The sequence below is a fragment of the Saccostrea echinata genome, unplaced genomic scaffold, assembly GCF_033153115.1.
Source record: "Saccostrea echinata isolate AGI-Se365-2 ecotype Australia unplaced genomic scaffold, CSIRO_AGI_Sech_v1 ptg000002l, whole genome shotgun sequence".
Lineage (NCBI taxonomy): Eukaryota > Metazoa > Mollusca > Bivalvia > Ostreida > Ostreidae > Saccostrea > Saccostrea echinata.
Window position 1 is genome coordinate 19,684,420 of NW_026889751.1, and position 11,856 is coordinate 19,696,275.

General features: G+C 35.0%; 1 protein-coding gene across 1 annotated transcript; it reads left to right on the plus strand.

Moving 5' to 3' along the window:
- Positions 1-99: 99 nt before the first annotated feature.
- Positions 100-11,338, plus strand: LOC133173964 (alpha-2A adrenergic receptor-like). Its single transcript, XM_061309026.1, has 5 exons — positions 100-216; positions 1,363-1,641; positions 5,647-5,742; positions 6,207-6,370; positions 9,718-11,338. The coding sequence occupies exon 5, from the start codon at positions 9,740-9,742 to the stop codon at positions 11,024-11,026; it is 1,287 nt and encodes a 428-aa protein (XP_061165010.1). The 5' UTR covers positions 100-216; positions 1,363-1,641; positions 5,647-5,742; positions 6,207-6,370; positions 9,718-9,739; the 3' UTR covers positions 11,027-11,338.
- Positions 11,339-11,856: the final 518 nt, after the last annotated feature.

Here is an 11,856-nt window from a genome sequence, read left to right on the forward strand (position 1 = left end):
AAAAAATTGGAAGAGTTAGAGAGACTGCTTATTAATGCATATGAAAAAAAAAGTGAGAAAGAAATTAATCTTTCACAGAGACCGTCGTCAGCCATTGGAGGTGTATCAAGAGGATAGTGGAGCGTACGCTGAAGTACAGGGTGTCACAAGATTCATTGTTTTGTCAGTCTGCCAGGACTGGTGTTGTCATCACACGGTGGAAGAAATAAATAAAAGGTTTTTATTAATTACTTTCAGGTGTAATTTTCTTCATGAAATCCATTGGAAATCTAGAACATTTAATACCCTATAATACACATGAATCTTTGTCACTGTGCGGTAGGTTATTCACAGCCATATGCATTTTCAATACTCTAGGAACACCAAATTGTAAACTGTTTTGGCTCAATTTAATTTTAAAAAATTATCCTATTAATTTATTGTAAAAATTTAACAATTGTACTTTTAAAATTAAAATGTCATTTTTTCCCTCGCAATACTGTAAACCAAATTTTATTCCAGTATGAGAAATATTCGCGAGTTTCACGACCTACTTAAACTCACGAATATTAATTTCCGCGGACATTTATTTAAGATAAAGATATACAAAATTAACAATTAATAAGAGAGAAAATTAGAGAATGTAAATATAAGCATTGAAATCATTTTTTTGGATGTCGTCGGTCCTATAAGAGCACCTGTCTGTGCTAACAAATTATCATACCGCTCTAACATGCAATATTCAGTTTGTCAGCATGGTACTGTTATAGGACCAATGACATCCAAAAATAAGAATTCAATGCTAAAATAAATGCAACATTAAGGAACATATTACAGAATGTATAATAAAAGCACAAGAATGAAATTCAAAGATGATGAACATTGCACAAAAGTTCATTTAAACAACATAAGTTGTGAGCAGAGGCAACACAGACCTCTGAAAAACAGTATAATTTTTATTCTGCTAATTGTATTCACATCTGGGCCATTTTTTCTGTTCCTACTTTTAAATTTGCATGTTTTTTGCAAGAAAAGGATGATTATATTAATTCATCCTTTTGTGTAGAAAACAATCTTTGGCTCACCTGAACCAGAGTCTCTGTTCAGTTTTACTGACAAAAATTGACTGTTGTCATCTGTAAACATTTTACATTTCCAAATATGTTCACCAGCAACAAGAAGCTAACTTTATTATACTATTGACTCTGTTTGAACCAGAACAAAAGGTTTCTTTATGTAATTACTTTGTTCAGAACAAATATTTGTGACTCATTCAGGTAATAACTATTGTTCAATTTAATGTTGATTTGTAGTTATACAAAATTAAGTTTCTGTTAAAATTATAATCGCTCTCTATAAGTTAACTCACCACATGATGAATAGTCTCTTTCAGGTGTTTAGTGATGGTAGATCCCTAGTCCTGGCCCTGATGAAGGAGAAACTCTCTACACTCTACAGGTTTCAGGCCAAACAAAAGAAAACTGACAGAGACGGAGGGGATTGTGGGGAGGCTGAAATCGTAGGTCTGCTGTCTCGAATTCTGATGGAGTTACACACAGTCCTACAACAGGTGGTTGGTACCCTCAGCACCAAACAGGAACAACTAGAGAGGAAAAATCTCAGATCCAGACAAAGACGGAACCTTGTATTATTGATAAGGAGGTAAGAACTCAGATCTAGACAGAGTCAGAACCTTGTATGTCTGATATGGAACTCAGATCTAGACATAGTCAGAACCTTGTATGTCTGATAAGGAACTCAGATCTAGACAGAGTCAGAACCTTGTATGTCTGATATGGAACTCAGATTTAGACAGAGTCAGAACCTTGTATGTCTGATATGGAACTCAGATCTAGACAGAGTCAGAACCTTGTATGTCTGATAAGAAGTGCAGATCCAGGCAGAGTCAGATATGGTATGTCTGATGAGGAACTCAGATCCAGTTAGACAGAACCTTGTATGTCTGGTAAGGAACTCAGATCCAGTTAGACAGAACCTTGTATGTCTGGTAAGGAACTCAGATCCAGTTAGACAGAACCTTGTATGTCTGGTAAGTAGGTAAGAACTCAGACAGAGACAGAACCTTGTATGTCTGATAAGAAGTGCAGATCCAGGCAGAGTCAGATATGGTATGTCTGATGAGGAACTCAGATCCAGTTAGACAGAACCTTGTATGTCTGGTAAGGAACTCAGATCCAGTTAGACAGAACATTGTATGTCTGGTAAGTAGGTAAGAACTCAGACAGAGACAGAACCTTGTATGTCTAGTAAAGAGGTTAGAACTCAGATCCAAACAAAGTCAGAATGTTGTATGTCTTAAGATTTAGATAGAATCAGAAACTTGTTTGTCTAATAAAGAGGTAAGAACTCGGATCTAAACAAAAACAGAACCTCGTATGTCTGATAAGGAGGTAAAAATCCCATTCTGGACAGAGGCAGAGCCTTGTACATCTTATAAGAACTCAGATATAGAAAAAGGCAGAATTTTGTATGTCTTTTAAGAAAGTAAAGAACTCAGATCTAGACAAATTAAGGTAAGACCTTGTATGTTCTATAAAGTGGATAGAGCTAAGATTGATCCAGACAGAGTCAGAATGTTGTGTGTCTAATAAGAAGGTAAGTTTCCAGATTGGACATTAAAGGCCTCTTACTTATACATGCAGGAATAATTAGATATATGTAAAAAAGGAAATTTATTGTCAAACCAAGTTTGAAAATATTATTTTGAACAAGTATGTAGCTCATTTGAAGAAAATCATTGACGTCAGTTTTGGTTCATGTGAATTTTTCATAATTAAGTGATAATGGCTTTATGTTATTTGCATGTAAGTTTGGCCCATATCTTCACTACTGTACGCACACTGTTTTACTGATATTTTTATAACTGTGCACTCTCTATTTTGCTAAAGCTGCCAATATTTTACTGATCTGTAATTTTCTAGATACCACTGCCTGTATCTTCACAACCATGCCCTTAATGTTGTACTTATATGTTATTTTGATGTTCCATCTGCACATTTTTTTCACTAGTGTGCCTCTGTGCCTACACTGTTGTACTTATGTGTTATTTTGATGTTCTAGCTGCCTATTTTTAGGTCACCTGAGTCACTCAGGTGACCTATTGCTATCTGTTTTCTTCCGTCATCGTGTGTCGTCCGTCGTGTGTTAACATTTGAATATTTTCAGCTTCTTCTCTGAAACCGCTGAACCAATTTCAGCCATTTTAGCATATGGCATCTATGTGTGAAGGGGAACAAAATTTGTGAATATCATGGTCCCTGCCCCCCTGGGGCCTGAGGGGTGGGGCTAAAACCACCAAAATGAATGCAATCTTTAAAAATCTTCTTCTTTACTCCTGGACATCAAGCAGTCAAACTGTTGGCATGATTGTAATAAGCATTGAGCCCTCTACCAAAATTGTGAAATTCATGGCCCCAGGGTCAGGGGTTCTAGTGCTAGGGCGGGGCTATATAGATCATATAGTGAAAGTGCATTATTTCTTTGAAAATCTTCTTCTCTACTCCTGGGTATTATTGAAACAAATTAAATACATAGTTATGATAAACAAGAGTGACTCTACCAAAATTGTGAAATTCATGGCCCCAGGGTCAGGGGTTCTGTTGCTGGGGGGGGGGGGGGCTCTATAGATCATATAGTGAAAGTGCATTATTTCTTTGAAAATCTTCTTCTCTACTCCTGGGTATTATTGAAACAAATTGAATACATAGTTATGATAAGCAAGGGTGACTCTACCAAAATTGTGAAATTCATGGCCCCAGGGTCAGGGGTTCTGTTGCTAGGGGGCTTTATAGATCATATAGTGAAAGCGCATTATTTCTTTGAAAATCTTCTCTACTCCTGGGTATTATTTAAACAAATTAAATACATAGTTATGATAAGCAAGGGTAGTGAATTTCATGACCCCTGGATCAGGGGTTCTGATGTTAGGGCCAGACTCTATTTATTATATAGTGAAAATGCATTAATGCTTTAAAAATCTTCTTCTCTGCTCCTGGGTATTTTTGAAACAAACAAGTAAGTACATGTTATGATAAGACATGATGCCTAATTCCAAAATTGTGAAATTTATGGCCTCAGGGTCAGGGGTTCTGGTTCTAGGGTGGGACTGTATAGATCCTATAGTGAAGGTGAATTTTTTCTTTGAAAATCTTCTTCTCTGCCCCAGGGTACTAATTAAACAAACTAAGTACATTGTTATGATATGCAAGGATGCCTCTTCCAAAATTCTGAATTTCATGGCCCCAGGGTCAAGGGTTCTTGTTAAACGGTGGGGGGGGGGGGGGGGGCTCTATTGATTATATAGTGAAAAAGCAAAATTTTGTTGAAAATATTCTTTTCTGCTTCTGGTTAAAAAGCAAAGAAGCTAAGTATATAGTTATGATGAGCAAGAGTGCTTCTTCCAGAGTAGTGAATTGCATGACCCCGGGTCAGTTGTGCTGGTGTAAGGGTGGGGCTCTTGATAATATATTGAAAATGCATTAATTCTATTAAATAATTCTGTCTGCTCCTAAGTGTTAAGCAGATAAACAAAGTGATTACTTATGATGAGCAAACTTCTGGTCCCAGGGTGAGAGACTCTAGTGTTTCTCGGTGGGGAGGGGGGGGGGGGGGGGGCTCTATTGATAGTGAATCTGTAGTAAAAATGCATTATTTCTTTAAAAATCTTCTCTGCACCTGGGCATATCAGAGGCAAAAAGATTAAAAATGTTAATAAGGAATGGTATTTTTACCAGATTTTTGAACATCTGGACCATTTGGTTAAGTGTTCTGGTCCTGGCCAGGGCTCTATTAATTTGTATGCTACTGAGAGGAGTTATTCCCCTTTGCCGTTTACTTTTGATAATTAATCACTGTAAACGATGTACTTGAAAGGCTAAGAATAAGAGAATTATGCAAGAATTTTTATTGTATAACACAAAAAGTATTTTCGTAGTTTTAATGATCAGGTAGACTTGTAAGTAATAGATAAATAAAAATGGAACAAAAATAACTTGTCTTATTAAATGTTCATCAAAGACCAAGAGAGGCCAATGTAAGAGATTTCAACAAGGAATTAAAATAGCACAGAAGCACTGATAGTTCTTTAATATACTGTATGATGATAGTGATAAATAGGGAACAGATTAGAACCTTATTTATAAACTGTCAATGAATACTAGATTAATTATTTTGTTGATCCTGATCACCCTATTTTTCTAGACTCTCTTTTGGGCAACAAAGCTTCACCTTTCAGTTCACTTTATACTCTGTGGATCCTCTGAATTGTTGTATTATACTCAGGTGACCGTTAAGGCCCTTGGGCCTCTTGTTTCACTAGTGTGCCTCTGTGCCTACACTGTTGTATTTATATGTTATTTTGATGTTCTAGCTGCCCATTTTTTCACTAGTGTGCCTCTGTGCCTACACTGTTGTACTTATGTGTTTTAATGATGCTACAGCCACCCATTTATTCACCAGCTGGCCTCTGTGCCCATACTGTTGTATTTATATGTTATTTTGATGTTACAACCACCCATTTTTTCACTAGTGCCCGTGTGCCTACACTGTTGTACTTATGTGTTTTAATGATGCTACAACCACCCATTTAAACACTAGTGTGCCTCTGTGCCCACAATGCTGTACTTTTACAATATTTTGATGTTACAGCTGCCCATTTTTTCACCACTGTGCCCACATGGTCGTACTGATCTGTACTTGGAAGCTGTATACTCTTAGCACTCATCCAGGATCAAAGGTCATCAGGTAAATCAACTTCACACAAGCTCTATTACTTTGAACCCTTAAAATCTCAAACATCAATGTTATGTTAAAGTGAGTTGGAAGTTCCAACCACTTATTCTTTATGTATTTTATTCTCAATATCTCAAATCCATGAATATCTTTTTTTAGCCCATTTTTCTAAGCCTCTTAAGATTACAAGTTTTAACTACATCTCAAAATTTCAGAGTATTTCAAGTCGACACATCAAAATGTGTCTTTTTCTTTACGCTATTTCACACTGTATGTTCAAAATTCACATAAGGATCTTGAAGTCAAATATAGAGGAGTTTAAATCAGTTGAATACCAGTCAGTTTCAATGCTTATTTAATATTTTTCTTATTGCAAATATAAATTTAAAGATGAAATGCAGGGGGCATTACTCCCATTAGGACATTCCTATTTTGTTTGGGTATTTAAATAATTTTGCATCATGTTCTGCTTTCAGGTTTTTAAAGCTTTTGTTACAGTTTGTTGAAAATCTGAGAACATTCACCAGATCCGAGAAAAACAAATGGACCGAGAGCGTAAACTTGTACTGCGAGTTTATACCAAAGATCAAGGACACTTTGATAGCACTCAATGGTACACCTGCATCCATGAATAGCTAAGGTGAGGGTATGGTACTTGTATATGAAATATTCTAACAATTTATTGCTTTTCAAATACAGTTGAATTTTGGTATCTTGAACATTGATATCTGGAAAACCATGGATATGTCTAAGTAATTTGAATATCCTAACCACAAATTTTGTACCATACTAAGTTTTTTACCCTTGATATCTCTAATCCTCAGATATCTCAGAGTTTTTTTCGAGTCCAGTCTAGTTCATTTAAACAATAAAATGCTTTCTTTGGTTTTTAGTATGGGAATTAATGTCACAGCTGTTGCAGAAAAATTACATAACTGGCGTAAGCAGGTTATGTGTATTTTTTCTGCAATAGCTGCGACGTTAATTCCCGTACTAACAAAGAAAGAAAGACATTTTATTGTTTATATTTATATCTTTTTAAAAAAAAATTCAAAGTAAATTAAATATGTTAAATATTGTATTATAGATGTGTATGTCACTGTATGTATAATTGATGGAACAGCCGTTAGAGCACACACACACACACATATATATAATGGTCTTAGATTATTTTGTATACCAAAATATTTCTTATAAAAATCAAAGTCAGAATAGTTTGGATTGGATTGGATTGGTTGAATTAAAATTTTATATGAAAATCTGCATTTTAAAAAGGTAGCAGTGCAGTGCAAGGCCCAAGATAAAATGTTGATAATTAAGGAAAAATGTTTAAAGTTTTTGGATGATTTAAATGATCATATATTTTTTTTTAAAGTCAAGACTTAATAAAATTTATGTGTGGCCAATTGCCACAGTAAATTAATTCTTTGTTATACATCCCCATGCAGTTGAGTTTGCAGTAAATCCAGGAAAAGAAAAACACAAATTCATCAAATTAAAAAAAAAAAATTGTTTTTCAGAAATATTGGAAGCCATTCAATTTCTAAGCCTTTTTTATTCCTCGTCTGAAAGAAAAAGAAACAAATAAAAAATTCTCAAGTTAGAAAGCAAAACTTAAAATTCAAGCACATTTTTTTCATAATTTATTTATGTTATTGTGTGGAATTGCAGTTTTTGACATGATTAAAACACACTTTAAAAGTAAATAATATAGCTTGTAACAGCTTTCTTTATCATTCATAATAATAAGTCAATATTTTGATAATTATTAAATATGTGTGGGTTTTTTTCGTTTTGTTTTTTTTATCAAACTAGAGGGTTTTTCAAAGATATATGGGATGTGAAACAAATATGTAATTTACCATGGCCTAACTGAATTGATTGATTGTATGTTGTTTTACATCCAATTCAAGAATTTATCACTCATATAGAAATGTCACCATATACCAGTGAAGAGCTTCTTGAATTTAAACCTATACTGGGCACTCAGAGCGATTGAGCAGTGAGGGTTCTTCATTGTGCCAATGCCTACCATGACATGGGACCTCAGTTTTTAAGGTCTGATCCAAAAGACCCATAACTTTCACTTCTAGTGTTTATTTAAACAATTAGAGAAAATTTTGAAAAAACAAAAAGAAAGGAAAAAAGTCTTGGAAAATGTTCCCAAAGGCAAAATCATGCAGCCATTCAGCTGGACCAGCTGAAATAAAATGATAAAAATTGTGTGCCCACAAACATTTGGAAAACCCTGAAGCTTTATTTTTGCTTGTTTGCGTAATTTTCTGGCACATGTCCATATCATAATTTGGCAAACTCTTCCTCCTCTTCTTGCTACTGGTGTATTTTAGAATTATAAACAGTGAAAAACAATGAGAGTTTCAAGTTTTCCTTTTCTTTACATGTAAAGAAATAAAATGGAAGGAGTAGAATGCATTTCTACCATTCTACCCATATGTTAAGCAGACAATATGCTTGACAAGTTGTTAAGTTTCATTTTTGTGCAGCCTATAAGATTTTGTCCTCTGAATTATCCTGCTAAATAAATCATTTCCTGTAATGTGTCTGTGATTACACTGTCTGTGAATATTTTATTAATAATTTATATTTGTCTATGTATTTTGCAAAAACTGAAAATGATATCTGCTCCTTAGCTAGGCATGTTCACTCTTAAAATTATTATTTAAGGACACTCTATACACCAATGAAAAATTGGGAGGGGGGCTCTGAGAAAATTAAATCATAAAAAAAAATTGCATGCAATAGTAGTGATTAGTGAAAATACATTCATCCTTTAAAAAATCTTCTCAGTGCTTATCAGGTGAGCTAAATTTTCATACAGGAAATTTAAGAATAGCAGACGTATATTATTCAACTACTCTCTTGTAAAAAAAAATTAAGAAAAAATTCAGTGACCACCAGGCACATAGAATCATCGTTCAAAGGGGAAAGGAGGGGGGACTAAAAATTAGGACGAAAGACTTCTCATAAATGGTGCATGTGGGAGAGGGGGACTTTATTGGAGGCCTTCATCTCTTTTTTAAGGTTCATTGTCCCCCCTGATAAGAGAGATAACTCCCCTTTGAATAAATTACTATTATTATTTTTATAAAATTGTCAAGTTGAAAGGTCGTTTGTATCAAATTTTGCCTCGAAAGACATGCTGAAATTATTTGCATTTTATCTAAATTCAGTATTTCTTTTGGAAATTCATTAGCCTTAAAGGCTAAAGCAGAATTTTAGATAACAATTTTTTCAACGATTAAATAAAATTGTTAGTGTGAGATAAAATCCAACATGTTATACACTTGTGTTTTTTGTGACAATTTTTTTTTTCGTATATTTTCGTCCAATATACAACAATTCACATACCAGCTTACAGATTTCGGAAAATCTTTTAATGGAAGCAATCGTTTTGGAGAAATTAGGATTTGCGTAACGGCGAAAAGACGCTTGTTCTCGATGGTTTTACATAGATATGATTGTTTTAAAATTACAAAATAATGATTGTTTACTACCTGTATTAAGAATAAAATGTTTATTAATAGACTGCTAGTATACTAAATATTGATTTTGGCCTATGAAACAAAGAACATTGACATCTCTATTTTTATTTTTCTTCTTACTTCTCTATAAAAAAGATTATTTTTTCTCAGAGATTTTTACTTTTGAAGTTTTTTTTTTCCTTAAAAAACTTGAGAATCTCGATCACTGTAATGAAGGGTAGGGGAACAGAAGAAAACGTAGGGAGAACGAATATTTGCAAGCAAGTAATAATTAAGTCAATGGAAGGCGTGCCATTGAGTTAAATAAATGTTTTGGTATATGAAGAACGCCATAAAAACTTGCAACATTTTAGGTCGATGACATGCAAAACTTCATATAAGCCTTAGAAACGATAGCTTCCATAAATGGCGTATAAACAAAGACGTCACCAAGTGAAGGTGCTAATTGACAGGTCAAATATAAATAATATTTTAATGTTTTTAGATTATTTGTCATATGATAAGAAATGATGGAGAACGTCTCTTCCTCTTTGGAAAATCTACCAAAGCATAGTGACCACAATTTCAGTGTGTCGGATTACGGATACATCGTTATCACAGCACTACTGACGCCTTCCGTCCTTTCTTTTAGCACTCTGGTTATCGGAGTTATACGGAAATTCAAACGACTTCAGACGCCTACCAACTTCTTCATTGCATCTCTGGCTTCTGCAGACATTTTGGTGGCCCTGATGATTCCAATTTTTACCACCTCTTTACTTTTGCCGGCGAATTTATACCACGAACTCGTTTGCTCGATCCCAAATCGTTTGCTGATCTTGTCTTGTGGTGCGTCGATCCTCTCTTTAGCAGCAGTGGCATTTGATCGCTACATTGCTTTGACGAATTCTCTAGAATATGTTCAGATCATGACAAAGAGGAAGACTTATAGTCTTATAGTGTCTGCTTGGATCTATTCAGCTTTGATTGTATCTATTCCAATGTCATTTACAAAAGACCATTCCGTTGGGAACCCGCGAAAGAATTGCGGGTTTGGACATATCCATCCTCGTGGTCATTTGCTCTTCGCAAGTATGTTGTTTTTCCCGGCGTGTGTGCTCATATTTTTCTGTTACTATAAAATATTTACAATTGCTAAACATCAAAGTAGAGCTATTTATGACCAAGAACAGTCCATAGCAAACGCAATCCATATGAGATATGTGAACCGAGACTGTAAATACGCAAAGACGCTGGCTGTTCTAATACTGGTTTTCATCGTTTTCTGGTTCCCATTTCAGTTCACCCTTCTTCTGATCGCTCTTACGGATATTCAGGTTTGTGATGAAGTTTTAAATTATCTTCTGTACCTTGCAGCATTCAATAGCGTGATGAATCCATGGCTTTATGCCTACAAGAACACTCATATTCGGTCTGCCTTCAGGAAAATTTCTTCCACAGTGACGTCTGCATTCAAGCAGACGACCCGCCATTTGTCCACAACCACCCCAAACGAACCCTCGTTGTCGTCTGATTACAAACTCAACCAGACAGACAGCAGAATGGAACAGGTGGACATCATGCAACAGCTCGAGCTCAACTCGGACATGTTTGCAGACGACTGTTGGGCGTACGAACCTAAGAAAATGTCTGTACATTCGGTAGGCTCTACCATAACCCATAATGGACGTAAAATAGTGGTCCCCAGTCTGGTTATAGAGGATATGGAGGGGGGTTCTGACCTTAATTTGCCGAAAATTGAATCGGCATCGTCCATGCAGGACCAACCTACCGATTTAATGATTCATATGTAATTCATTTTATATGTAGGTGTGACAGAAATATTTGTGCCAATCCTTAATTTCAATCGTGTTTTAAACATGATGGTAATTATATTTCAATTATGGTGAGCAAAAATGGTTGTGAACCAGCTTTGATTCGTATTTGTTCATTAAATAATTAATTTACCAATCAAAATAGCCTACTAAGGTACGCTTACGATTAGATGTATATTTTAAGGTACTAAAAGAATACGCTTATCCTGTGATAATTAATGGAATGCATGTATGTATAGAAATGTGTAGAAATGGCAAAGATGATGTGTGATGTTTTGTTCATACGAGTAGAAAAACAAAATAAAATTGTTGAATATTCACAAATATTTTTGTTTTAATTCCTGTAAGACACGATGATTAAGACCCGGCCGGAAGCTGTTACGTACAACCAATTGAAATTGAAATTGTCAGAGTTAGCGTAAATCATAATTTCGTCGAGAAAATGAAATAATGTCTACTCAGTAGACTTCATTTGTACCCTACAACATCTCTAGAATCCGGGGGCTTCGCCCCCTGAGAACCCATCAGGGCTTTGCCCTGGACCCACTGACCCCCTGCCTACTTTTTACGCCCTCCCCCAACTTCAATTCCTGGATCCGCACCTGACAACACTTTACAGTCTGCAATGACATTATATTGATTAAAATAGCTTTTTGGTGCAATTGAATTTGTTCATCGGCATTTCAATCTTAGAAGTTTTCCCCCAATATGTCATTATTAATTAACATTTGATTTTTACATTAAATCGATGACGTGATATTTTTTAACCTTTAACTCTTGCATACTTTTTCTTGTCTCGACACACATTA